The sequence below is a fragment of the Amblyomma americanum genome, chromosome 7, assembly GCF_052857255.1.
Source record: "Amblyomma americanum isolate KBUSLIRL-KWMA chromosome 7, ASM5285725v1, whole genome shotgun sequence".
Classification (NCBI taxonomy): domain Eukaryota; kingdom Metazoa; phylum Arthropoda; class Arachnida; order Ixodida; family Ixodidae; genus Amblyomma; species Amblyomma americanum.
Genome location: NC_135503.1, coordinates 47,512,233 through 47,540,071, shown reverse-complemented (window position 1 = coordinate 47,540,071; position 27,839 = coordinate 47,512,233). Strand labels below are relative to the sequence as shown.

General features: G+C 44.3%; 1 protein-coding gene across 1 annotated transcript; it reads right to left on the bottom strand.

Moving 5' to 3' along the window:
- Positions 1–1,601: 1,601 nt before the first annotated feature.
- Positions 1,602–27,782, bottom strand: ACOX1 (acyl-CoA oxidase 1). Its single transcript, XM_077632057.1, has 14 exons — positions 27,602–27,782; positions 26,572–26,716; positions 25,374–25,543; positions 23,713–23,820; positions 23,501–23,620; positions 22,421–22,536; positions 21,413–21,582; positions 17,638–17,800; positions 13,813–14,003; positions 10,751–10,915; positions 10,501–10,606; positions 7,547–7,693; positions 3,543–3,746; positions 1,602–2,700 (listed from the first exon to the last, which is right to left on the bottom strand). The coding sequence occupies exons 1-14, from the start codon at positions 27,723–27,725 to the stop codon at positions 2,647–2,649; spliced, it is 1,983 nt and encodes a 660-aa protein (XP_077488183.1). The 5' UTR covers positions 27,726–27,782; the 3' UTR covers positions 1,602–2,646.
- Positions 27,783–27,839: the final 57 nt, after the last annotated feature.

The window sequence follows — 27,839 nt, the reverse complement described above, 5'->3', positions numbered from 1 at the left end:
ATATAACAAAAGCAAATGCATATGTGTGCAGGGTGATAAACTGACTACCACAAACCACAAGTCGAGGAGATTGCTTGTAAGAGCCATTTAACTGTAGTAGTTGGCTCTAGCATAGACAGATTGTCATGGCTGACCCTTGTGTGTCTTAGCACTTCACTTTCAGAAATATAGAGGAACCCAGTTTACGTCACAGCCCGTGTTTTGTGACAATTTGCCGTGGGCCTTGTGAACCTTTCATGGAGATTATCCATTGTCTCGATTATATGATGCAAAATTATACGCGCCCCACCTCATGCGATGGCCAGCAGGAACTGTTCAGAATGAAAAAGGCTGGTGCAGCACTTTGTTGGCAGGCGCCACATCAGCCCAAGACATTGTGAATCGGAATTATGGTGGGGACATCATCGCAAACAATGCAAACCAGAGCACAACTGCTTGCCATGGCAGTCCTGTGCTCTGGGCATGCAACCTGCAGCCGTCAGTACGAAGTGGGGTCTTGCCTGACTCGCTTCTTTGCTCACTTCGCTGGCAAAGGCATTATGGAAACTAGTTTTACATTCATTTCAGCATCAAGTTATTGTGAAAGCGCCACGCAGCGCGTTGGGTTTAGCGACACCAAGTGAGCGGCGCGTCGTGACCCGTCGCTGCACAAATTGCATCGGCGGCGTTGGTACACTCTAGTCCCGCATTAGCATCGCAATTACGTTTTTTTTACCCTTTATGATGAGAATGCCTACTGCAAACAATGCTCCGTAACCGGTAGAGAGATGGTGGTTGTAGGCGGAGTTTTAACAGAACAACATGGCATGCTCGCATTTCGTGTCATTCAGAGTAGCCCTATTTCCAGTGCATCGTTCAAAGCAATGCTTCTGGGCGCACGTGGCCTCCCTACTTAACACATAGTCAAGGGAGTGCACGTGCACTTCTTTCACATTCAAATGTCACTTGACAATGCTGTCTCGATACCAATTTTCGCAGAATGAAAACAGGTGTCCGTATAATGCGTGGGTGAAAAAAAAAAAAAATCAGCATGGTTCAGTTTGACAGCCAAAGCAGCATGTGGGTTTATTAATGCGTTAGCATTAGAACCCCCATGCTGTAAATATCTGTCTGCCCATCCATCTGAAGCCTCAGGTCGCAAATAGGAGAAAGGAGAATCACCCTCCACTTTCAGGGGAGAGGAGGAAGACAGCGAAAGTGGGAGAGAAGAGACTGAGAGGGGTGGGATGTGGGGATTGATGGACTGGGTCACACCACCTCCTTGCAAAGTCTGAAATCATCAGCGGCAGCGGCTCTCCGTTGGTGAAAAACACTAATGCTAATGCATACCCTGAAACATGAATCGCATTGATTGTCTATAATGTTAACGTGAGAGCTCATGAGCCGGAAAAGCCGGTGTCATCGTTGTCGTCTCCACAGTCTAAGGCGGCCGCGGCTCCACCGCGTCGTTCGTGCCTGAAAATTGCAGAACCACCAGCGGTGGAGGCCTTGAACAGCTGCTCTGTCAATGCAAGGGAACCAGCACCCCCTCCCAGAGCGCGACGGCGGCCCAATAATGCCATCGCGTTCTACTCTTAAAGGCGAAGCTTAAGCATCCTCCATATTTTTTTTTTTTTTACGTGAATGCATCCGTTGTGTGAGGTTTCCAGTTAAGTGATGGTTCTGCGCAGTCCCCTGAAAGCTGTTTAATTGGGGTTCTACAGTAATCTTTTCCGGCTGCAGCATTGTTTTTTTTTTTTCAAAAAGCAAGTATTTAATTATGGCATCTACTTCATTATGAGGCTTTCTAGTTTTCTTCTGCATTATTACAAAATGATCTCTAAGTGTAACCCACAGCATGTCTAAAGTATCTCTGTTCTTTATAGTTCTTTTGACTGCCAGTCAATATACAGCCCAAGAAGAAGTAGTAGCCATGTTTTTAACGTGAAATGAAAAAGAGAAATGGAAAATTCACGACATGATTCCTCACCTGCATTCACACGTTGTCCACACAGAGGTCCGTGTCAGCATTTACAGGCCTCGTTTACAAAGTGAATTTCAATTACCGTGTGCTTAATGGAAAGATGCATTGTGGCAACATGTTTTAAGAGCGTGCTCGCTCGGTTTTGGCCGCGGTATTTGGAACAATGAACACATGAAAGCAAAAAGCTGTGTTCAACACCTTTGGCAGCCATGTGTTCAAATTGTGAAATGGCTTGTCCCACTGCTGAAAGTGCAGTGTCAAGATCACACCACAGGGACATAGCTATACAAGTCTGGTGCAGTGTGATCTCAGAAATATACCCGAGTATGGTAAAAAAAAAAAAAAGACGCGCACCAGTTCCGTGTTAGAACTAATGAAATGACAACTTTGGCTGGTATCCAGCTCACCACCCTGTGTACACACACACACTCCTAACCATGTCCATGAAGGCTAAACCATAAATGTCACTAAAAGGTAATGTGCCAGTGCACTTGTTAAACAGGGATAAGATGCTAAAATAACGTACAGCGACCAAACCGAGGGAGGGGGAGGACATGTCAGTGTAGGTCACAATAAGATGCAACTGTTAAGCTAAAATCTCGAAGGAAACAAGCTGCACTTAATGTACAAGCGAGATGGAGAATGGAAGAGAAGAATGCTTTCTGAGGGGTGAGCAATCGTCTTCAGAGGCTTGACTTCATAAGTGGACCTAGGAATCTGTGGTAAGATTCGTGCACCTGGAAGAAGAAAGAAAAACAAAAATGTTAACACGAGATCACAGATATGCCTCTGTTTATACTCTGCCTTTCGGATTCCATGCAAGTTTGCCTTAGCTCACCTGCAGTCTGCACTTCAAGGAAAAAGCAAGCGCGGCTAAAAGCTACAGGAACTTGAAAATAAAACACATACACAGCGCTACTTATAACTTTCTTTTGAGGCACTCGTATGCTGCAGTTGGCGGAAGTGCTTGAAATATAAAATTGAGAGCTGTGCTCCATGTGTGTTGTCTTCATGTCTCTAGGTTTTCTACTGCACTCTTTTTTTTTTTCCCCCTTTCCACTGAAGCATGCCTGACCAATTTGCCGAAGTGTTCATGCTAAAATCTACACCAGCAAATTTTAGAAATGCATCTGCTTGGCTTATATAATATAAAATTGATCTGGCTGCTCCAAAAATTTCATGCACTCATTCAAGCAAGTGCAACATACTGCATTTTTAACTTCATCAGCTTTAAATTTGTTTTCTTGCAATAAGGACACGAAATTTCTTCAAACTCAATAAATTCTGAAACTTAAAAAGGCTGGACCTGTCAACTAAAATTCAGCTACCTATATTCTTAGTAGTTTCCATACCTAAAGGCATAGATACCTCATTTAGAATATAGCTTGATTCTCCCACTTCAACTTTTTATTTGCTAAAAATTTCCAAGCTATTTCCTCAGAGGGAAACAGGGACAAAGCTGCCGCCATTCCGGTTTATTAATGTCTAACCAGAAAAAGAGGACTGGAAACCTAGGCCTCTGAAACTAGAATAGAATTAGTGTTGGTTGTAGGCCAAAATACAGTGTCATCTAAGTTACCTGGGTCTTGTTGAGTGGGGCCTTGAGAGCGCTCTCATACATGCGCTCGTAGACTCTGCCATCATAGGAGCCAAGCGCGCTACACAGCACCATGTCGTGGTGGTCAAAGGCATCCACCAAGGCAACAGCATCTGGCCGCAGACTCTTGAGCAGCTCGGTTATGAGGCCAGAGATCTCTTCGAGGTTCTCGTCCCTCAGGCCAGCCTATGAGTCAACAAGAGGACAAAATTACCGGAGGGTATCCATAAGGTTCCCCTCAGGGCCTAGAGGAGGTGAAGCCAAAAGCTGAAAAAGGCTGTGTTGCATTCAAAGGTGTGGTTGTGAAGAATCGGAATGAACATGTTACAAAAGCAAATTACCTTCCCATAAGCTGATTTAGCTAGAAAGAGGGAGGGTGCCCTTGAACTGCAAATAGTCTCAGCTAACAAACCTGGCCACTATAGCCAGGGCTATTACAAGAATTCGTGCAATGTCACTCCGTCACACCATCTCTCATGTATAGAACAGGTAAAGCCAATATTTTGCAGATAATCATGACAGCTTTCTGTAGATGCTTTTAACATTTTGGTGAGACCCTTGCCAATGGCTAGGATGCTATAATCTCATTTCTAACTCCATTCAAAGGCTAGTAACTTATAGAGAACAGTTTGTGCGCACACCATGGTTAAACTCTAAAAAAAGAAAGCAATATCTCACTTTGAAAACAGGAAAAAAAGATATGCAAGAGCAAAAAAGGTAAGAAGAAAGTCATTTAGACTTATGCTGTACAGACTTCATCAGCTTTAACTGAAACATGAAAGCGGACAGCCGGCAAGATGTACACAGTATCCTCTTGTTAGTTCAAACTGAAGCTTTGATCTAATGAACATCAAATACATTAATAAAGCTCACTTAATTTGAATTCTGCACAAGTTTAACATATTTTAAAATTCCTTTGTGTTCGAACTATTGAGAGTCAAATCTATCAATAACCATCTGTGCTATCAGCAAGATAAGATGGTGCAGTTGCTGTCGGGTGGTGGTAAGGGATAGGGGTATAGACCATAGGAATACATGTAAACAATAGTTTTTATTTAAAGTATAGGTTTCCAAACTCACTGTGTACATATGAGGTCACCCCCTTTGGTAACAAAAGCAGAGATATAGAACAGAATGTGAAAGTGTGGAAGGTTATGTCAAAGGTGGTCTACATTTAAAATGCCACTATTTGTGTGTGCTGGAGTTACCCCCTGGTGGGGGTACTGGGCGGGAGTGCTTCCAGTAGAAACAGATTTATACAAAACTTTCCAAAATAATTTACTCATTTCACAGCACCCCTATGAAGGGAGCCGTTCACGAACAGTTGGCGAGTAATTTCAAGACGAGCACGAAAAACTATGCAATGTCAGATTGAAGCCGAAATCTTTTTAAAAGGTCCCAATAAACGTTTGTTGTGATGGCAGATATACCCCCAACACCGTCCAGGTGCTCAATCAGCTGGATATTTCTCTGAATTGGGCAAGCTTTTCAGGCAGTCTGATATGCCGCTGTGGGCACTACATTTGCTCGCAAATACAGTCGTTCAAATTAGATAGCCTACATGGCTACACATGGAAGGCAGTTCCCAAATGGTATGATAAGAGAGCCGCAAACCATGGCTGACAATGGAGTGACTGATAATCCAGGCCGCATTCGGCATCTGCGAGTGCCCCCTATGCTGGTCTATACACACATGTAGCACTTGTGCACAAGGCACCCTCTTTGCAGTGTTAAACTGTAACTTGCAGCAGCTTTCCAGAGATTAATAACAAGTCTCACGATTTTAAACAGCTCATAAGAAACATACATCATATGTGGTGCCAGGCAGCATGATGCAGCTGCATTGACGGAATAGATTTTCTACGACAATTCAAATAGCAGTTCATCTCATCCTTCGCTGGAAAGAGAGCGTACTTCACTAAAAAAAGATTATTCCAGTGACTGATGAGAACATCAGACTGCACTGTATATCCATTTTGGAACAAGATGCAGCTATTGCTTGCTATCTTTGCCACCAAACCAATAACTCCAAGAACACTGGAGGCTACACAACACAGTTATCAGTAGCCTGGCTACATCCACTGCGAGACAAAGGCCTCTGCTACTGATCTCCAACTAATCCTGTCTTTTGCCAGCTGTGGCCATCCTATCCCTACAGACTTTCTAATCTAGTCTGCCTACTTGAGTCTCTGCTGCCTCCTGCTACATTTCCTTTCATATGGAATGAGGAGTGTGCGAATATTCGAAATTTAGAATAAGAATCGAATGTGTTTGATACTCGATGCATATTCGTATTCGGGAAATTGATATTCGAGAATTTCCGAATATTCGAAAATTTCCGAATACATGCCAGTGATCGTAAATTCGACCGTGGCAAAACCACAATATGTGGGCAAATTAGCCGATGATCAAGTTAAAAATTCCCGGAAAACAATACAGAGGTCCTATACCCTTCCTTCTCCGTCATTTATCACGCGGACCGATCGCATTCCGACGCCGCTAGGCTTGACCTCGTCAGAAAATATCACACGTGCTGCGAACAAGATGGCCGACGGCCCGCTTCGAACAATCGCAACGCAAAATCGCGTTTTTTTAAATCCTTCCGTAATACCTTACATATTTAATGCCCACATCCGAAGAATGCGTCCTGTCGCCATCATAACTCTCCGAGCGTGACCTCCGCCATCCCGTTTTGTAAACTACGCTATGCGGGAAAACCTACTTGTGGAATGTCACGGGAGCCTCCTGAAGGGGCGCGTAGAGTTGTCACAATAGGGCAAGCGATCCTGTAAAAATCTCGCCTATTGCATAGTGTATAGTAACCCGCACACCTCTTTAGTGGGCGTAACGGCAATGGGGCAACGATCGGAAGGCCCCTGTCGCTAGGTAAAAAAAATAGCCTGGCCGCATAGTTTATGTTTCTGAGCTTCACCGCTGCTGCGCGGTAACTGCACCTTTCGGGCCGCACATTCGCCGGTAGTCCAATCCCAGCTGCGCGCGGCTTTCGGATGCTCGCGTCGCAAGTTATTTCTTTTTCCTTTTTAGAAACCATCTCGCCGTTCTGACGCCAGTGTGTGTTCCCCAGCCCCTTGCGCCCATTTGTGTTGTTCTTCCAGCACTCCAAAATGGGGTGCTTGTCACGGGCTTACAGGTGTTAGCACGATGGAGCCGCCTCATAAGGCCTTACTGCATCTTCGCATTTTCGGCAGTTTTTTTTCTTGGGGGGGGGGGGGGGGGGGGGGTAATTTTATAAACCGAGGCCTTTGGATGAACCGGGCATTTCTTCCGGTCCCTTGAAATCCGAATGAATGAGGTTTTACTAGTCATCATGTAATTTTTTGTTGCCAGTCTTGTCATTTTACGGATTTTGTTTTGCATGGCCTCATTATAGTTAGGATACTGTTACGCTGTCTTATCAAGTAGTATACATTTCTGTGCACATCATGTTTTTTTATACAGCACTGAGGCAGTCTAGTTTTGTTTATTTTAGTTTCAAAGACCATACACTATTTTGAAGAAAATAAGGGCAACAACATCTGTTTATCATTTTCTGAAATTTTTTTTTGTACTGAACAGATAATTCGATATTTGATTCGATATTTGAAGCCATTTTTTCTTCATATTTGTATTCAAAAAGTTCAATATTCGCACACCCCTATTTTGAATCCATTCCAATACCCTAAGGGGCTATGGTTCATCTGCTCTCCGCGTAACATGCCCAGCTTATAACCATTTCTTCTTCATTTCCGCTAGAATACTGCTAACTTCTGTCTGTTTCCCTACCCACTCTGCTCTTGTCCTGTTGCTTAACGCTGCCCCTTTCCACAGCTTGCTATGCTATCACAATCCTTTACACAGCTTGTTGTGCTGCCCTCGATTTAATTTCAAGCCTTTTCATTAGCCTCCCCGTTTCTACCCGTGCTGAAAGGGGCACAATCATAGTGTACAAATGTTGCTGCTAGCATAAAGCGCCACGAGCAGCTCACCACCAGGAAGAGGCCCGGCTGCTCGTAGATGCCGTGCAGCAGGTAGAGGTGGCACACCCTCAGCAGCACACCCCTGAGCTGCTCAGAGATGGCAGCATGCTCCACCCAGTCCAGGTAGTTCAAGCCGAGGTAGTAGTAGATGGTCGCCTAGTTGAAAGCAGATGAAAAGAGAATGCCAAAGGTCAATCAACCACACAAACACACAGTTCCAGCACGGAGACCCCACAACAAACACTGGAACCGAACAACAAGAAAAAAAACTGGAAATATTTATGCCATACTGTGTAATGTGAGAGCCCAGCAATAGTACTTGTGCTGCGTGATGTGTGCGATGAAAACAATGTCAGTAAAACGAAGCAACGTTACACACAATGCTCCATCTCCATCTTGCCGGCATTCTAAAATGTGTGCACTCGATCAACTAGGCACAGCAGTGTTTTGGCATGCTGCAAAGTTCGCCACAGCCACCAGCGCTCCCATCAAAGCAAACATGCAGCACTGGTACTGGTGCACAGCATCTTGGTGCGCTCCCAATGTCTGCTGTGGACGGCACCGACGGCAACGGCATGAAGTTGATAAACTAGTCAAGAAGAGCCAACACTCTGAAATGAGTTTCAACAAACTAAGCACCACGTGTGCTTCGCATATGCCTGCCACAAGAGTACCTGAAAGGGGCGACAGGCCAGTATGGGTGCTTGCAAAACCCACAAAAGCAGCCTGCGGAGCCCCTGAGTTCCGCAGAACCAAGTTTGAGAACCCCTGGTTCACACCAACGCTGCGGATTTAGGGTATAGTGTTATTAGTAGCTAAACACTGTAAAACAAGACAAGAGGTGTCACAATAAAATGGCTTGCCTTTTGTACACCTATGGGATTCACTGCCTCACTTCCCAACACTTGGCATTCTGCCCATGAAAGTGCCATGAGAGAAGATGCCCGATCACTCAGTACATGAGCCGTGACACGAAATCACATGCCATAACACGCTGCTTCCATGGTCAATGCACAAATGAGGGCACTGTTTTCAAATGTGACAAGGAAAGGGAGCTAGCGACTTTCCACTTCTCAGCTTTACCTTTGTATTTACTACCAAAGTTGCTGTTTATGCCCACTCAGCAACTGGAGTGACGAAGAAAAAACTGCACTCGTCACAGTGCAACTCTGCAATCCATTTGCACAAGGCGCAGTAATACCAAAAGTGACAAGCTTATGACACAGACCTCTCTTTGCCGCTCATTGGTGTTCCCACCAGACCTTGTGCTCTAGCATGCACTTGCACACTGTAAGCTCTGCTGTGAGTCACAGTATAGCCTTCAACGAAAAATTAAAGGCCAATTTGCTTTCCAGGTGAGCAGGGTGGTTAATATAGTGTCCGTGGTACTCCAAGTCCCTAGAGAGAACCTCCCTCCTCACTTCACTCCTTAAGTGGCTTAGAGTTTCATGGGGCTACTAGACCCTCGCTACACGACCCAGTGGAAGTTGTAGCCTTTGAACTTTTGAGAAAGGAATCATACCATATTTACACGATTGTAAGTCGACCTATTTTTCAAAATTTTAAAATCCGAAGTGGGGAGGTTGACTTCCAATCAAAACCAAATTATGGCACCCTAAATAAAGGCGGGACAAACGAGATATCAGGCATGCTACAGCGTGGTTACACTTCTGCTGCGTGGCCCCGTCGCATCGCTCTCGGTGCTGGCCTTGAGCAGCTATGTCAAGGCGCAGAACTGGCACCCCCTCCCTGAGCACGGCGGCCGATGGCGCTCCCCCCACAACACACACATGGGTGCGCATTTGCGTTCTCCTCTCAATAGGCATCCTCTAAGTTTGTTTGTGTTTTGTTATTACTTTAAGCTGCGCACGCGGCGCTCACGAGAGTGTCAATATTTGATGGAAGGGCTGCTGTACCAATTGTGGCGACACCGCCACCAGGAACAGCAGTGGCGTAGGGGAGTGTCGGTAGCAGATGGAAGAGCCGACGCGTCTGACTACTGCTGGCCACGTTTCGGAAGTTTTTAATATAGTGCTGGCAGTGCTTCGTCAGTCGTCATTTGTGCTCCGCATACGGTAAGCGACCGGCGCTCATTCACGGCTACAATCACGATGGCTGTCGGTCTTTACGCCAAAGAAATGAACTGTGCGCCGGGCTGCAAGTTCGACGTTCGCAATGGGTGATACAGGTGTGGCAGCTGCAGCGAGGCAAAATTTTAAGCTGTTCCATGTGACGTCGTGATGTGGCTGTTTGCGAAGTGCAGGATTTTGCTGCATGACGATGTTAAAATGACGTGCTGTGGGATCACAGCAGCGATCACGATGGCAGCGCTAGTGAGGACGATGGTGCAAGTGTGGACGAGTAGTCCAGTGATTAATGCATTTTCATTTTGGAATGTGCCTGCGGCACACCCGTGCGTGGCAGCCGATAGCGGCTGGTGATAAGCTGCGGCTACAGGATAATGCTATCACGTTCTATTATTAAAGGCCAAGCTTAAATGACCTCCAAGTTTTTCTTTTTCTGAATTGTGAAATGGGGGTCGACTTACATCGAGTCGACTTAAAATCGTGTAAATGCGTTATATACCACACTTTCACGCAGCTCAAGGGAATAACAAGGAGTACATGATACCACCAGTCCCTTTTAAATAATAATTCATCTTCTCCCCTAGCGGTGCTGGTTATTGAGCTGACGTCGGATGCATCAGTCAATTCATAGCTCATGGCCCCTGAGCCAGCAGTGTTCAGAAGAAAACGCTGCACATAATCAACTTATTCAGAGCAGTTCCCCACGTATTTCACAGAGAGACAAAAACATGTAGAACATGCTATGTAGTAGTAACTAAGCACACGTATTTGAGCAGCGTTTCACAACTCAGCATCATACATAAACACTGTAAAATGTCCAGGGTTGTGCAATTGAAATGCCCAGTGGATTCAGAACAGGCAAAGCGCTTCACTCACTCTGGAGGCGATGATAAGGTCAACCTGGCTTTGGTTCCATGCCACCTCTTGAGTTAGCCCCGTGCTAACCAGGCTCTTCACTTTCTTGTGAGCCCGATGAACATGCCTGCGATCAGTGAGGAGGAAAAAAAATAAATGAAAACATAGCACTGAACACCTCAAGCTGCACAGAACTTTCAATTAATACAAAGCAGCTGCTACACCCACACAATGGTGCAACACGTAACGAAGAAACGGCAATCTCACTCACTTGTATGCCGCTGCCCTGTAGAATGGTATGAGCTGCCTAATGGCAGCATGCCCCTTCAGCTTGGCATTGAAAGGGGGCACGTTCAGCGTGCTCGGTTCCAGCAAGAAGTGGAAGGCCGACTTATTGGATGCTACCTGCGGCTGAGCTAGGCACTTCATCAGGTACCTGCATTGGCAAAAACAAAGACGAAGTAATAGTGAGCTCGGGTTTGGCTATTGTACATTCTGACAACCTGATCGGTATCCCCACCAACTAGACATAGTAATTGCTATGTCTAGTCTAGTAGATGCTAATCTGATCTGCATGATCAGTGATAGCTGGTTCGCACAACTTTTAGTGTACTGATGATGTCATGCATGACTACCATTACTGCTGAACTGCCACTGTACAAACATGCATAACGGCAGTAGCCCAGCTATGAATGATTGGGTGGATTCATGAGCAAGGGGGATTCTACTCTGCATCATGGTCAAAGTTAGGGCCTCCAGTTCAAATCTGCTTGCCCAAGTTGGCCTTCATCGAAGGGTGGAGACCATGGGGCAGCAACCTTTTTTTTGCTCCTGATCTTCCTAAGCTGGGGAACATGTGGACGGGACGACAGCACTGATGACGATGACAAATGTGAAACTGGGAGAACTAAGCTTACAGCCAGTGCTCACAGCGATGCCTTTCTGCAGGAAGTACTGCATTTTAACGTTTTTTTTCTTAATTTTTCTTTGGTGCATCCTGTACAACAGTGCAACTTATATGCAGTGAAAAACGACATGCGACCTAGTGCTCTGCCCGTCAACTATGTCTGAAAAGTAAATCGGTGTGCAAGAAAGGAGCAAACTGAGTCATTTTTACAATGTTATCTCATGGGTAGAATCACAATCTTACCACAGCCAAACTGTCTGTGATGACAGTGTCGCTGATGCATACAGTCCAGCCACATTTTTTAAAGTTTTGAATTTGGCTTGACATCTCTATGGCTTTGCGCGCGGCATGCATTGTACAGCAGAACCCCGCTATAGTAAACTCTGTTATAGTAAAATCTTGGATATAGTAAAGTGAAGCTGCAGTCCCATTTTGCTTTCCACAGATGACTGTACATTTCTTTTTTTGGTTATAGTAAAGATTGTTTTCAAAGAAACAGCTACAGTAAAAAGCGTCTGGCCGCGGCAATGTACTTCCCATCAAATGATGGCAGTGATGAGATCGCGGCACGCGCGAAGCCTAGGATCGTGAGGCAAATAGATACCAAAAATAGATACCGAATGCGCTCTTTGAGGTAGCTTCACCAGCAAGCTCAAGAGCCGCGTGGAGAAGTAAACTTGTCAAAGACCTTGAGGCCGTGAGGTAAAGCGTGCGGCGCACACGGAAAAAGTAATGCTGGCTATGAACGCAGAAAGAAGGCGGCGTGTCGCTGGGAAAAGAAAGCCAGAAAAGGTGCAGTGAGGAGTTGAAAGGGGAAGAAAAGGGCGTGTGTTCGTAGCACAACAGCGCGAGGCATGGGTAAGTAGTGGCACGAAGCAGAGGCATGGTGGAACTGCGTAGGCGGTTTTGCCGCGTTGGCTTAGTCGCACGCGTTTCTTAGCTACTGCCTCATAAATGACGCTGAAGCCACAGAAGACGACATCATCATGAAAAGTTTTGGTTTTCACATATAATCAGACTTGCCTTATTTTTGTAGCCACGTTGTATTCATGTAAATGCGGTACATCCACAAGATGTAAACGATGTTGATAACGTGATAACATGTGATAACTGATAATAAATAATTTTCGCATAAAGGGACGGTAAGAGCAGGGTATAAGGCATTTCTCAGTGTTTGTTTAATAAACCAACACTTTGTGCTCAGTAAGCAGCCAGGGAACATAGAGCCATGCGATCACCAACAACTGATATAGAAAGGCTCTGATATAGTAATGATTTTTGCCGGTCCGAGCTACTTTATTATACAGGGGTTCTACTGCACTTGCTTAACATGATGCTGCCTGTGAAGTGAGGGAGCTACAATAGAAAATTCAAGTAGTGTACCATAGAATACGCGGTGAAAAACAGGAACCATACAGCACAGATGTTAGTTTGATGCAAGTGAAATAATTATCCAGGACTGCCGCAAAGGTGCTCTGGTTGATGAAATCAGCAAAAAAACAGACCTTGGGAAGAAGGCACGCTAGACAGAGCTCGAGAGTCATCCATGTATGGCAACTGCTGCAAGCGTGTATTTTCGTTGATCTCTCTGGCTAATAGGTCCTCAGTGAGTTTTCGTAGCACTTACTGAATGAACAGGTGCAACTTATACATACACTTATACAACTTACCATATTTATCTGTGTAATGTACCCACCCTATTTTTTTCTTGCTGAAAATTTACATGTTTTTTAAAGTGTTATCTTTTCTTATTGCTTCCTTAGTTTTGCACCATCTGAAGCGCAGACCTGGGCAGCGTGCCAAGATGCTGAGCGTCGATAACATCACGGCACGTTTATGTTTGCTATCAACTATTTGCTTCGAATTTGTTTCAAACCAAAAAAAAAACCCTATTTGCACATGCCTAAAAATAGGTTTTGGTGCCAGTGCATATTTGTGACACCCAGGACAAAAGATACAATGCAGGAAATAGCCACTCCTCCTCTACCATAACTGCATAGCATATTCGACAAAGCCCACGCAATCAGACTTTCGGCACAGTCATGTTGCTAATACACCATTTCCCAGGTCGTCAAACAGCTGGCAAGCAGAGTGAATCATAAGCTTGAGCCCTACGTTACGCTTTCAAAATTGCTTGAAGTGCAACTCAAGAGGTTATTTGAACATTCTCAGCTGAGCTGAAATCTTCTGACCTAGGTCACAAAAATGGCAAATTTTAAAATTGCCTCAAGCAGAAATGAAATGACACATAGCTGCCAACTTAGTAGAAATGATCAGGACGGAGAAGAGAACCGACTGTTCATGCCCGAAACACCCCTAGAGTTGATCGTTAAAAGGCATAAGTGATCGCTAGTAAGTGAAAAGTAACAAAAAACTAAACAACTTTTTAAGTCGAACATATCGAAATAGTGTAAATCCCAACTTACCGTGCAGCTTGGAGGTACATGACGGTGTTTTCACCTTCATATGTGCAAGCAGCCACCGTAGTTGCATAAAGTCTGGGGAGGCCACTGATCAGCAGGAACCCATGGCCACCACAGGCCAGACGACAGGTTTCAATGCCCTTCGCCGCCATTTCCGAGCAAAAGGCCTTCAAGCCAGAGGAGATGGCATGAAGCTGAAAAGGAGACCCACAGGCAGCGTTTGCAGACCATGAGGTGAAAGTGAGCTCGGCACCTTAACCTCATCTTCTGTCTACCATTTAATATGCGCAACTGAAATGCAATGACTTCAAGAAAATCTCTACAGCCCACTAAAGAACAGCAGCCGCGAGCACACTTGAGTAACGGTGTACATACAATGGTCTCGTAGTGCGGTGCTGACAGGATGGTCTCAGTGCTTCATAATCCATAAGTCACTGAGTAAACAATGCTAACAGCTATGATGCTAGCCTCATATGCAAAATACATATGCCTGAACTGCACAATACCTTTTCTAAGTCGGACAATGAAGCAGCTAGAATATGAAATCTTCGTCGTGACAAATGCAAGGGGAGCATAAAAAAATTGTCTGCTCGTCATGAGCTGTTCAGAGCAAAAAAAGGGTTGAAAATGTGTGCTTGACGGCGTGGTGTGACGCCTCCGACAGCAGCCTTGCTTCCTCATTTCCCTACCTTCTTCCCAAGAGGTCGCAGTGGTGGTAGTGACAAAATGCACTGCCATGACGGCGGTGTGTACTCAGGGCACTCACAAAATAATGATGATGACAGCAAAACCAAAACTCAAGACGAGTGTGTCGTCCCGGTCACCCGCGAGGTGCTCGGTGCAATAAGACGCGCTGAGGCGGCTTGCGAGCTCGCAACATGAGCAAGATGTGTGTAACACCATTGTCGGTGATAAGGAAAGGGCAGAACTAAACGACCACTTTCATCGCAAATAAAGGTTTTGCCTGTGAATGACCCGCAGCGCATATATGGCAGATTCTTACGCTGGGAGACGAATTTCAATGTAGCGAAATTTAAGTGCTATGAACTGCGGATTTCACCAACTTCGTGAAATCAAGGTTCAAGTGCACAGTAAATGCGAAAAAAAAATTACTGTATTTATTCACTCGTGTAATGAACCCATTCCTCACTTCTGTCGTTGAGAATTGCTATTATTTTTAACCTCTCGTAAAGAACGCATCCCTGATCCTCAGGGCCAGCGTTCAGCATGTTTGCTTTATCTCACAGCGACTATCACAAGATCATTGGATAGTGCTGTGATACAGCAAACACCTTCTGAACCAAACGATGCTAAACGCTGGTAACACGAATGTGGGTGGTGCGGCGATGCCACTTGTCGGCCGCGCGCTCTTGTCGATAAATGCACTAATAGACGGATGTGGCATGTATGGCATGAAAATTTGACTGTTACATAAAAATCTGCCCAAACTTCTTTTTCCCAGACAGTTAAACGCCCCCCCCCTCCCCTACGCACACATATTGACGTCAACTTTTCTGCTAAAAATGGTATCTGATTTGGTTAAGAGTTCCATGATGCCAACTGTCATTTTAATATTGTTTAAGAAAACGTAAGTGAAACAGCACTTCATGAAGTGAGTGGAAGGTAGTCAGTACGCGTGCCAATTATTCTACACAAAAGATATCATACACACTACCAACACTTTTAAATTTGTTTCTGAAATCAAGTCTTGATATTTATATAACTGATGTACGAGCTTTACGTCAAAACTTTGTCACTCAATCTTTCTTAAATAATTGAAGAGCGTTTTTCAGGTAATTTGTGTTTTTGCATTTATTTTTTGTGCAAATTTCACATGTGGTCAATTGCTATGTATATCTCCTGCTCAATCGCTGTTTGCCTTGTAAAGGAGGCTGCGGGCTCTAGTCAAGTCGCTTGCCTCTAAAGTGACTTTTACTCGCAGTCTCCTCCATCACTGATGGAAATAAAGAAGTTATTATTATTATTATTATGTACAGCGTTAAAATGAGCAATAATAATCAACAAGCGCTAATACAGTGAAATCTCATTAATTCGGCCCTCAAGGGACCAGAAAAAATACTCAAACCATCTAAAAATTTGAATTATCGAATAGTGCTAAAAAAACTGCCGAAAACCGTTTGCATCACAGTAATTTTATCTACTGTACGCCTGAATGATGATCGTCTACAACCGAGATAAAAACCAAGTGACGACGACGACTTTTCGTGGTTTTGTCAAGTGCTTTGCATTGCGCATGCAGTGTATGTCGAAAAACTGCTCCAAAATCATAAAGGCCTCTACAGCCCTTTTTTCACACTGTCACTGCGACGCAGTAGCAGTGGTGACGTCACAAATGGCCCTGTTGCGTTTTGAGAATGCTTCACAGCACGGACTGTGAACAGCACATTTCAGCGCACTGGAAAAACGGAAGACGCACATATCGCAGAAACACGTGCAAGAGCCACACTTTTTTTTCCAGATTTGAGGGCCAATTTTTGTGGTGCGGCTCATACACGTGGTGAAAAAAAATTTTTTTAAAGTATAAACATGCCAATCAGGGAATGAACGGCATTCATTCTACGTTCAGTCATCACTCCGAGCTGGTGCTGTGCTCTGGTGCATGCTCATCCCACAAGAAGTCGCGCAGCATGTCCGTTGTCAACGCGTAGCCGTTGTTCCGTACTTCCAATTACATAGCAGAGCAGCTCTTCTTCCGTTTCGGTAAACTTGCACGGCTTGCCTCGGAAAGCGCGCTTTTTGCAGCTTGCGTTCCTCAATGCATCCTTTTGGTTGCACCACCATCGGACGCACTTCTCGGCTGCATCGAATTTCCTGCCCACCACACACTTGCCGTGTTCGAGAGCAAACTCCCAGCCATGTAGCTATTAAGGTGCTTGCCCATCGTGCTAAACTTCCAACGCTCAGCGGCAGCACACGAAAACAACTACGGTGAACTAACACGCTACCACAACACCCGTGCCCCCGTGCCTTCGACAGCCACAAAAAGCTAGAGCTGGTGGTACTGATGCCGATATGGATAGCGGGAGCTCGCGGCGGAGGAAAAAGTTGACGATGATGGTGATGAGTCCTGACCTGTGGGCGGCCCCTGGAAGCTCCTGTGCGCATGCGTTGCCTCTGCGGTCAAGCGCACCATTGCTCGCAGGCTATTTCGAAGGCTATTCCCGCGTGGGTCGTGGAAAGTTTGGGTGCGGCCCTAAACGGATATTATTTCTTTTTAATATTTCCTTCAGGAAAAAAGGCTGCGGCCAATACACGGGTGTGGCCCTTACACGCATTTATATGGTAGATGCAAGTGATGAAAATATGCGCAGGAGCTAGAACGACGTGGTACCTTACCAAAATAGAAATAAAAGAACAGTGACGAGCCAAGCAGCGTCCAAAACGACAAAACTGACTGATGTGTATGCCTGATGGCAGCCGCAGGATCCCTGCCACAGCGTGCGTCTTATGTGCACGGACACCACTGTTACATGCCATTCAGGTTTGGAGAGGTATATTTGGATAATCGCTAGCTGCATAGGCTGTACCTTATGTGCCCCCCCCCCCCCCCTTCCATTTGAATTAACTGATGCGAGCCCACCCATGCCTGAATTAACGAGCGTCCGATGCCACAGACCAACATGGGTGTTGGCTAGGACCACGCTCCTAGCTCGAAGTATCTGAATTCCCGAGTTAACAGAGGCCAATTTAACGAGCTTTCACTGTATCCAACACCCAATGCAAATATCGCTGGTCTAGCACCAGTGATATGTGCATCTTTTTCGTTTGTTGTCTTCTTGCATTACATCTGTGTTACGGAATGGTCACCTCGGGCAGTGCGTGAAGATTCCCCATTTCAAGCTCCTGGTTTGCCTGCTTGTAGAGCTCCATGAGGTTGGCAAACATGCCTCGCAGGGCATGACATAGTCCCAGGAGGGGGAACAACTTGTACTGCTGTGCCTGGTAGTCCAGGATCTGGCACTCGCCCTGCCTGCAAACACACACACAAGCAAGCAATTAAGATCGGCTTTCAGTAAATAAATTTTATTCCTTGATGTATTTACATAAAATTTTTCGAGCATGTTAAAAATAATTTAGTGACTACTCTCACAAAACTTCACTGTTATATATCCAGAGAGTTGTTTTCTACTATGTATATGTACTTTTCCCTCTGAATCTTGTAAAAAGGCTGCAAAGAAAATGTGGCACAAGGCTGGTTCACCATTCATTGCATACCTATTGGTGTGCTATAGGTAAAGACATTCTTAGAATTTTTTTTTTTTTTTCACAAAGCACAAATTTTGGATTTTAGTTTTTGCAATGCAGTGTCTGCTGGCATATTTAGAGCAAGAACAAAACTTCATAAAACAAATTTAATGTTTTGAAAAAGAAAGAATGTCTTGATCTGCACTATGATCCTACGAGTGGACCAAAACAAAGGCAGTCAAAATAGATAAAACAGTAGTAAAGAAATCTGCTCCTCAAGGGAAGTACCTAGGTAGAAAACCATAACGAGAAATATGCCCATTTTTCGAGTATTTCCCCACAATGCAAGCTGCCGCGGTTCACGACACAATTTTTCTTACAGTACTTCCTGGTTTATTTAAGCAACGAAACCTCAGGACAGCATAAAAATTGCCGCATACAAGCAGATACAACCATATTAAAAAAATCAATGATTTGACCATTTCTTGGGGATTTCAAGCCACGTCCCACATCAAACCGGCCTCAGTGCAGGCTTCACCAATGCCTCCTCTATTTCTATGCCAGACACATCATTCATTTTGCAATAGGACCCCATTGGACAGCTTAGTTTTTGTTGTGCTGTGTTGGGTTTTATGGCACATAGGCAACTGAGGCCATCGTGTGCCAAGCACAGGACACCTCAGTTTGTTCAGCAAGGCGGAAATTTGGGCAAGTTGGTAAGTATTCATCATTTTTGCTCACAGCGCTACAAGAATGGGACACGAGGCAAAAGACTAACACAAACAAGCACTGACTACCAACCGGTTTTTTATTTAAGAACGAAAGAATATACAGACAATGAAAGACTTATCAAGACTTATATATGCCTTTCGTTCTTCAATAAAAAACCGGTTGATATTTCAGGGCTTGTTTGTGTTAGTCTTTCGTCTCGTGTCCCGTTCTTGTTGCGCTGTGAGCAAAAATGATGAATACCCCAGTTTGTAAACTTGACACAATGCAGTGCACCTATGGGAAGCAGTGGCTTACATCACAACACAAGCTTCTGGCAAATCTGATGATTGTTCTTCTGCAAGGTGTCATGAAGAAGAACCAAAATTTGTAAAACTGTCACAAAATTGTGTCAAAATTTTTCCCGTGGTATGTCAAGGAACAAACATGTGTTGATGACATCCTACTCAAAATCAAAAAGAAAAAATGGGCATGGGCAGAGCATGTAACCCAAAGGCAAGATAACCGATGGTCGTTAAGTGTAACAGAGTGGATTCCAAGAGAAGGCGAGCAAAGAGAGGTTGGCAGGAAGTCAGGTGGGTGGATGAGAATAGGAAGTTTGCAGGAATAAGATCCCTTTAGCTGGCACATGACAGGGTTAGTTGGAGGGATACAGGAGAGGCTTTCATCCTGCAGCGAATATAACTAGTTTGATGATGATGACGATGATGCCATTCCTAGTCATGCCTTTCACTGAACATGTTGCGCAGGCATCAAAGCTGGCAATGGGAGAAGAGAGGAAAGGCTAGTAGGAGATGGCATGACTCTTTAATTAAAAACTCACTGATTTCGCTGGCGTTGAAAATGGCGAGGCATTGGTTTCATCACGCTACTGCTGCTGTAGAGGCTACTGGTTGCCGCTGGTTTCAATCAAGGGACTGATTAGTAACCCCCTGTTAGCATCTGCACAAAGTGCAGCCATATAGCTACAAGGGAAACCTACACAGCTTCAGAGCCATCACAGATGAGGAAAAAAATTCATCCTGGCCTGGCGGAGGTGCACTTTTCTAATGGCGATGTATTGCACTGATATGCAATGCATCTTTTACAATCTGCATGCTTGACCTTGGCTCAGACCACTCTAAATGCAAAGTGCTTTGCCCCACAGCTCATTTAAGCTTTCTAGTTTCTTTCAAAGATGTAAAGATTAAATAAACTCATTCTTATAGCTAAACAAGGCATGCAGATCTCTCTGGTTATACAGGTAAACCTAGATGTAATGAACTTCAGTGTAACGGAATCCTCGATGTCACAAACTATTCCAGCTTTCATAACTTTGCGTCCATAGAACACCATGTATTTTTCGCTTCCAATACAATGAAGTAGGTTTTGTCACACTTTCAATGTAATGAAATTTCATTGCTGGCTGGAAACAAACCTGAGGAAAAATTGTATCACGGGCGCAAGTAGTTGAGCGCAGCGTGTGCAAAGTGCGCATTGGAGTGCACATGTGATATGGGCGTCGCCCGGCTTTCACATAGAGAGTGCATAGGCAGACGCGAATACAATGACGATCATAGTGGCGAGAGCGCCTCCGGCCGTGCCATCTGGGGTAGTATGGGTGAGGCTGTCAGCGTCTGCGTAGCCTTGGCTGCCTGCCAGGCTAGCCCACGATGCTTGCTATCTCGCCCAAAATCGCTGCCGAATGCAATGCACTGGATGCGCTCAAAGGCAGCACATCACACCTATCGCATTTACAGATGCCTAAAGCTTGGTAAGAGGACTGGAAAGGTCAGTGCCATTGGCAGACCCCTCAGCTTTGAAGTTTGTCGCTGCTCTTCACATCTGACAACCTCTCTTCTCAGTCAATGTGCAGAAAAGCACTCGCATCTACGACGTGAGACACAAGAAGTGAAGTGGGCCTTATTTCGTTTCATTGGTTGGTGATTGCAGGAAACTCTTCTCCCTCTCGCAGACATGGAGGAAGAAAGTAGTGTAAGGGGAGAAGGAGGTGAGGAGAGAAGGAGGTCGGTGTTGCCCGCTGCGGCCTCCTGCTGGAGTTGTGCTCGGGGCACTTACAAGATGATGATGATGACAGTCAGACCAAAACTCAAGAGAGCTGCATCGCGCCATCACCCATAAAGTGGTTGGAGCGCAGCTTGTGAGCTCGCAACATAAGCAAGATGCATGTAATACCGTTGCTGCTAGCGAAGAAAAGGCAGAGTGACCACTTTAATCACAGATAGAGGCCTTTCCCGTGAGTTATCTGCAGCGCATTTTTGAAAGATTCTTAGCATGCTAGGAGGTGAATTTTGATGTAGGGAAATTTCAGTATTATGAAGTAAACTGCCAATTTTACCAACTTCATTAAATTGAGGTTTAACTAACAGGCTGATGTACGGTTGTGAATCAAAGTCTGCTGCAACAGTATTTGGATTCTGCAGACTTCTTTTAAAACATTATCAAGGTAATGAGACTACACTGCGCTAGTGATGGTGTCCAGTGCACAACCCCTTTCACACCATTTTTTGCGGTCAGCAAGGCAGATGGCATCTTGGTGCATCCAGCACATAAAGAAAATGCTACATGGTTTCATTTTTTCATTAAACTAAGCCACTAACTCAACCAAAGTTACCAGACCATCAATGGTTACAATGCAGCCATAGATGTTGCTTATGACGACACCTACCCTGGTGTAATCTCTGACTGCCTCCGCACTGCGCTGTATCGCACGGCGATTGTGCACGCACGGGCAATGTTGAATGCAAACATATCCAAGAGCAGCACTCGCACAAACACCATAGTGCCATAGTTGAGCTTGTCACTGGCAGGTTTGACGTAGTCACCTTCTTTTGTTACCTGGATGGCAAAAAAGAAGGCAGGGCTCTCTCAAAGGCCAGCGAAAAGTGGCTAGCAAACATGGTCACAAGAGAACATCTCTCACGAGTAATTGAGGAATGAGCACAAGAGGCTTTCTTATATAAAGGCTCTCCCTAATGCAAAATTCTTTTGGAGAATTCCACATATATTGTGCACGGAAGAACTGAGGGCACATACAGTTATTAACTGCATGTGTCCTACACAACTGTATGGTTTGACATTTGTGTTGGCAGAAAGAGAAACCTCAGGCTGTCAAAGAGTGACAGAAGCCAAAGACACATCATTAGCAAGTGCAATGACCATAAGCAGACAAGAGCACTCGCAGGAAATTCAAATGCTACTAGTACATATTGTTTGCACACACTCCTGCAGACGTCAGACCAAGGCAAAAAATGCCAGACATTGCAGAAGGGCTTTCTGACATGCCCCAATTTGACAGAGCTTACAAAATGACATGCTCACTAAAGAGAGCAGTTTCAAGAAATGTTCACCAATGCAACGATACTGAGAACGTTTTTTTTTTCAATTTTTGCCCATTAGGATCAATGCAGCACAGAAACATATATATACTGATGCTACTTGTTCTATTTCTGCTTTGTTAATTACCGTTCAGGAGAAAAATCTAATGAAAAATATTTCAGGTGTAAGGCTTGAAGAAATTTAACTACAATGACACTACATTGCCCTCACATAACATAGCTAGGAAATTTACATGATGCAAGATGTCACCACAAAGCACCTTATTTTCATGCAAAATTATGAAGCAAGCTATGCATGATAATAATCACAAATATTTGAGAAAAATGCTTTACTGTACCTGCGCATTCTTCATCAGCATGTTTTCCCTCGGAATGCGGACGTTGTCCAGTTTGAGAAAACCGTTGTCAGCAGCCCTCATTCCCATCTTCGGTCCAATTTCACCAACTGTGATGCCTGCACAAAAAAAATTCAAGGGACAAAATTTTTAAAATTGTTACCGTACACAAAATGATAGGACTTAATATTCAAGTTGAATTATTATTAACAGCACAGTGCAATGATCCTTTTTCCTAGAAACACTTGTAAAAACACTGCAGAACTCTTGGGGCTACAAGGCCATCTCGGCTACAAAGCTTTTTCTCCCTCAGACACGGAGCAAGAATGTCAGACAAAACGTCACAGGCTCACTGCAGTGACCTTCAAGCCCTGTCCTGCGCCACCTATGGCCACCCTATCCCCGCAAGGTTTCTAAACTATCCCATCTGGTTCTTTGCTAATCCCAGCTGAGCTACCTTCTCTAGTAATAATCCACTCCAATACCCTAAGGAATTTCACGTGAGTAAGGGCTACAAGTTGGGTGAGTTCGTCTTACAGCACTGTAAAAGCAAACAGCGCGAGGAAGAGAGAGCAGAGAAGAGACTTGCACACCACATGGACTAATTCAAAACTGGACATCTACCACAAAGAAAGGTGTCAAAGAAAGTGACCATCGCCCAAAAACTATCAGTTATGTGCTCTCCGCATTACACACCCTGCATAAGTCTATTTCCTCATCCTGATTTCATATAGGATATCATTAACTTGCATTTGTTCCCTAAACCACCATCCTCTCTTCCTGTCTCTCTCCACAGATCAGCCTTATTCATACAGACACTGTCAGCGACACATACAGCTTGTTAAGGGTTAGAACTCACATCAGAGTGGGCTGCCAACAAGCTGGACTCTTCTAATTCTATCTACAAATACCTAGATGACATGGCAAGAAGTGTTCTGTGCAGTGACACTTTGCAACATGGCTTTTTGAAGCATTCTGTTTTGCTTGAACGGTGGCGGCCCCAGAAAAATGGCGAATGATTCTGGTGCAACTTGGCTCACAAAAAGTGGGGGGGGAAAATAAAGGCAGTACTAAATCACTCACCTGGAAGAGGTGCATGATCCTCCATGCTGCGGATTTGCACCATGAATGGGTGAATCCCATAGCACTTGCCCTTGGTGTACAGCTGGGCTAGCACAATGGCATGATTGGCAGTCTTCCCCACTGGAAACGAAGAAAAGAAGCTGATGAGTGATGAGTCACTGCTAGCATCATGAAAATAATGATAGGGTGACTGAGAACCAAGAGATGCTCACAACTTCCAGGCCACCATTTTATGGAGGACAGGTTGGGTGTGTTCAGGACAAACTCTTCTCGCTCGGGGTCGTAGGTGGCACGAGTTTCGAGCCCACGAATGAATGTTCCTGAAAAGCAAATGATTCAGTATAGACTAATAATGTCGTGATAATAACAAGCACGGACATTCCCACGATGCTTTCTATGTCTCACAGTACACGCAAGGTAAAAAAAAGGAAATTATATTTAAAGAAAGTCAAAGCACTGGTTTGATGTGAAACAATTCCACTTAATTTCAGGAGGAATGTCGCAAGACAGCTTTAGCAATAACAAAGCACTATGATGAAATAGGCCATGCTTCTATGGAACTACATCAATCTGAATGACATGTAACATTTTACGCCAACAACTGCTGTTTAAAAACAGCAGTTAGTTGTTAATGTTAAATGTTAAATGTTGTTTTGTTAATTATGTTAAAGCCTTTTGCTAAACTATGTACATTAACAGTAATAGCACATGCCATACTTAGGTCATACCTTTAAAATATAGGCAAAGACCTCGGAGGATTTCTAAGTGCTATCTTAGTGCCACTGAAAACAAAAGAGTGGCTAAACACAGCGAATGCCAGTAACCAATAGGTACACTTCATATGCCTACCTGTATGCCCCATAGATGAAAGAATCACAAGAGCGCATAGGACTTGTTTATCAGTCAGCATCATTTGCACTTTCAGCTAAATAGCGTCATGTCTCAATATGCTTCGTTGCTTCCACACAATTAAATAAAAATGAAGCATCACAATAAAAGACACGAAAACTACACATGGATGTTTAGGAATGACATGTAGCTTTGATGATACAGTAAGAGAAAGGTTATGCAGAAGGAAATCCCATAGGCATGCACTACATCGGGACCTCCTGTATCAGTAAATGTGCAAATGAAGTTCAAAATAAGCAACAAGAAAATGCAATCACAAATGTTCACAACCACCAAAAAAGATGTATCAAAATACTACAAAAACATAATGAAGTGACTGGTTAACCAAACAAAAGGTGCAAAAAGCAAAAACAAACAATGGGAGCAGGATTCGTATTCAAAAATGTTTTGCTCAAGCTTATTTAAACTTACACAATGGTTTGAAATCTTTTAGCTCATATGGCAGTGTATTCCAAAGCTGTTTGTTTGCCAAACTTAGTTCAGACCTTGAAAACGACAGAAGTCTAGCCTTGAGAAGGATAGACTCCAAATTTTTTGTAGCGTATTTTTGCTTTGGAATGATGCATAAGGCATTAATAAACATGGATCCCCACTTGAATTCACCTGTGCCCAGTAAATAATTTACAACTTACATTTACAATAATTTGCAATTTCTTTTCCCATGTAATTTCCGTTCCGGTTTCAGTATCTAACGGTGGTAGCAACATCCCAAGAAGCTATAAGATCACGTGAGGAAAAAAATATATTTTAGTTTTCACATGCCTCAAATGAAATCGCACTTCCTTGTGATGTCACAACCACAGTTCGGCTGCTGAAACCGGAAGCAAACCTACATTAGAGAAGAAATCCAATGATAAATTATTTACCGTGTTGGCAAATTTCACATGGTGATCCATGCTTATCAACAGCCTAAGCACCATAACCAAAAATTAGGCATCTCTAACATTTAAAAGAGAGGAATTACCATGACCAAGCTCAGTCTGTGCGTAAGATCCAATAATCTTCATTGTGAGGGCATCGGAAAGCCACTTGGCCTGCTGCTCCTCATTGGCATGGCCCATGAGGGCAGGGACAAACATCACAAAATGGACATGCACTGGTGTCGAGTCATGCAGAATCGCATCAGCAACAGTCCTAAAGTAGAGGATAATAAGAAAAACAAAACAGCAATTACAGAAAAAGAAAAGGCAACTGCACAAGCCAGGCTATAAATGGGACATATTAGTGAAACATTATGGACAAATGCGCTGCTCCACGACAATAATAGATGTGGCCCCAAATGTTGCTAACAAATGCCGACACATAAACAAGTCGCAGTAACACTTTACCGCCTTCGTTGTTTGGCTACCTGTCTGTGTCTGTTAACGTCACAATGCAGCACATCAAGACGCAAGAAACTGCGCGCAGGATAAGTGAAAACATGCTGCCCAGAAATGAACAGTCACGTTTAAAAGCCTTAAAGGTGTTTAACAGTTTGACAAAAACCACCTTTAAGATGGACTGTAGTTTTTTTTTTCTGCAGTCACTCAAGAATCAAATTTTCTGATAGCAGAAGCAATGACCTGCCAACATGTAAACTTTTTACAACACTTCTGGTGTTTCACGCTCTTGGTGAAAAACGAATCAACAAAAATTCCTAAGTACTGAGGTGCAGATGGTTTCATGATACGGTATTTTATACAATGCAAGGTTTAGCATCCTGAATCTGCGCCTGGGTTATGAAATACGGCGTAGGGGTGGTACTATGGGACAACTTTGAGCCCCTGGGGTTCTTTACCTTCCACTGACATCACACAGCATATGGGAATTTTTGCATTTTGGCCCCAAAGAAATGCAGCAGCTGCAACCTCATGTTCAACAGTAGAACATATCGGACGCTGACTGAGCCACTGCAGAGAGTGCAGATGGTTTCAGGACTGTAAATAAATGTTTTCTCATCAAATGTGGCTTAATAAAAAGGGCTGAGCGTGCATCAAATTTCCAACAGACAATATCTTCCCTTTTTTTTTATCAGTTTATAGACTATATCAGTTTATAGAGGAAGACACTTCCATGACACAGGAATGTTTCCACTTCATATGAGAGTTCAACGGTTCAACGGTTACTATACAGTCTTGCAGTTTCAATTAGCGCTACACTGCATTGCATGCAAATACACTCACAAGATTTCCCTGGGGTCAGAGAGAACCATAGCCTTTTGGTAAATTCTGAGGCATTTTTGCAATGCGTCTGCATATGCCTCCGAGTAGGTGAGGTAGCATTGCGGAACGTCAGTCTTGAACTCTGGGTCTTCATGGAAAAGTTTCTCTGGAAGTGAGCAAAAGAACTGCTCTTTATGGTCCGCAGTCATAGTCAGTTTTGGCTATTTAATTCAATCTTTGTGCATAGGCATTCGATATGGAAAGGGAAGTATTACGATGTTTTTGACCAGGAAAACATTAACAAGCAACAAAAAGAACGGAAGTGCAACTTCGTGCAATGCTTTCTAATGGAAAAACGCCAAACTTGTACAAGACGCTTCCGCGCCGAATCACATGGCAACACGATGCAGCCATACAAGTTCTTTCGACGCTCACAACTCCGTGCATGCAGTGCGGACTACAGCAAAAATTATCCAGCAAAACTGGTAAGCACCCGAATTTCGCTTTAACAATGAGCGTAGGAAAGCTAGACCGGAAATAGCGACAAATGTGCTACGAAAGACTGCCAGAAATTCGGCCGGCACGGTGCGCTGGGCAATCCGGCTTTCAAGGAAAAACTTGCAGCTCGCGGCATGGTGACCTTGTGGCCTTGGTGCTGGATGTGTAAATACTAGCGCTTGCTAGGTGCCGGAGAAAAAAAAAAAAGCTTGCAGTCCGCCGACCACGTCAGTACAACCCAAGAAAATCACGTAAAACAGAGGGCGAAACTAAAATCGAGACCATGTCATGCGAAACATCAACAAAAGTTCTGTAGTCAATTACGCTGCTAAAGAAAAGTGTCAGCGGGGAGGCGCAAACTCAACCTGTAATATGTCTCAGTCTCTTAACCGTCGTCACAGAGTTGCAGTGATTAGCTGACGAAGGCTCGAGCGTAACCAGGAGAAAGACAACCCGCCCGTATCCGAAATTTCCTCGGTACGTCAAACTAGGCCACGTGTCCTTCGGCGTTATAACTCGAAATGAACAAGTTGAGGGCATTCGAACTACTCACCCAATTCTTTCCTGCGTTCGGTCTTCTCACTGCCGCCATCCAATAGGTGTGTCAACTCGCGAATATTGAAACTAGCAGCAGCTCTTTCCCGCTGCAGTTCGGGGTTGACGTTACCCGAAGCCATCTTGGATACGACTGACGACGCGCTAGGGCGCGTTTGCGACGAGCGATGGCGCTCGCTTGCAGCTACGGTTCTTGTTTCGTTTTGTTTTTGTTCCAACCGGTACTCTTTCCCCGT

What these genes read in the sequence shown, in the direction of transcription:
- ACOX1 (XM_077632057.1), bottom strand. Translation starts at nt 27,725, where the DNA reads ATGGCTTCGGGTAACGTCAACCCCGAACTGCAGCGGGAAAGAGCTGCT. An exon ending in CAGTCAGAGATTACACCAGG is followed by an intron (nt 17,801 to 21,412) that starts GTAGGTGTCGTC and finishes GTGTGTTTGCAG; the next exon opens with GCAGGGCGAGTGCCAGATCC. An exon ending in ATGTACCTCCAAGCTGCACG is followed by an intron (nt 10,916 to 13,812) that starts GTAAGTTGGGAT and finishes TTGCCAATGCAG; the next exon opens with GTACCTGATGAAGTGCCTAG.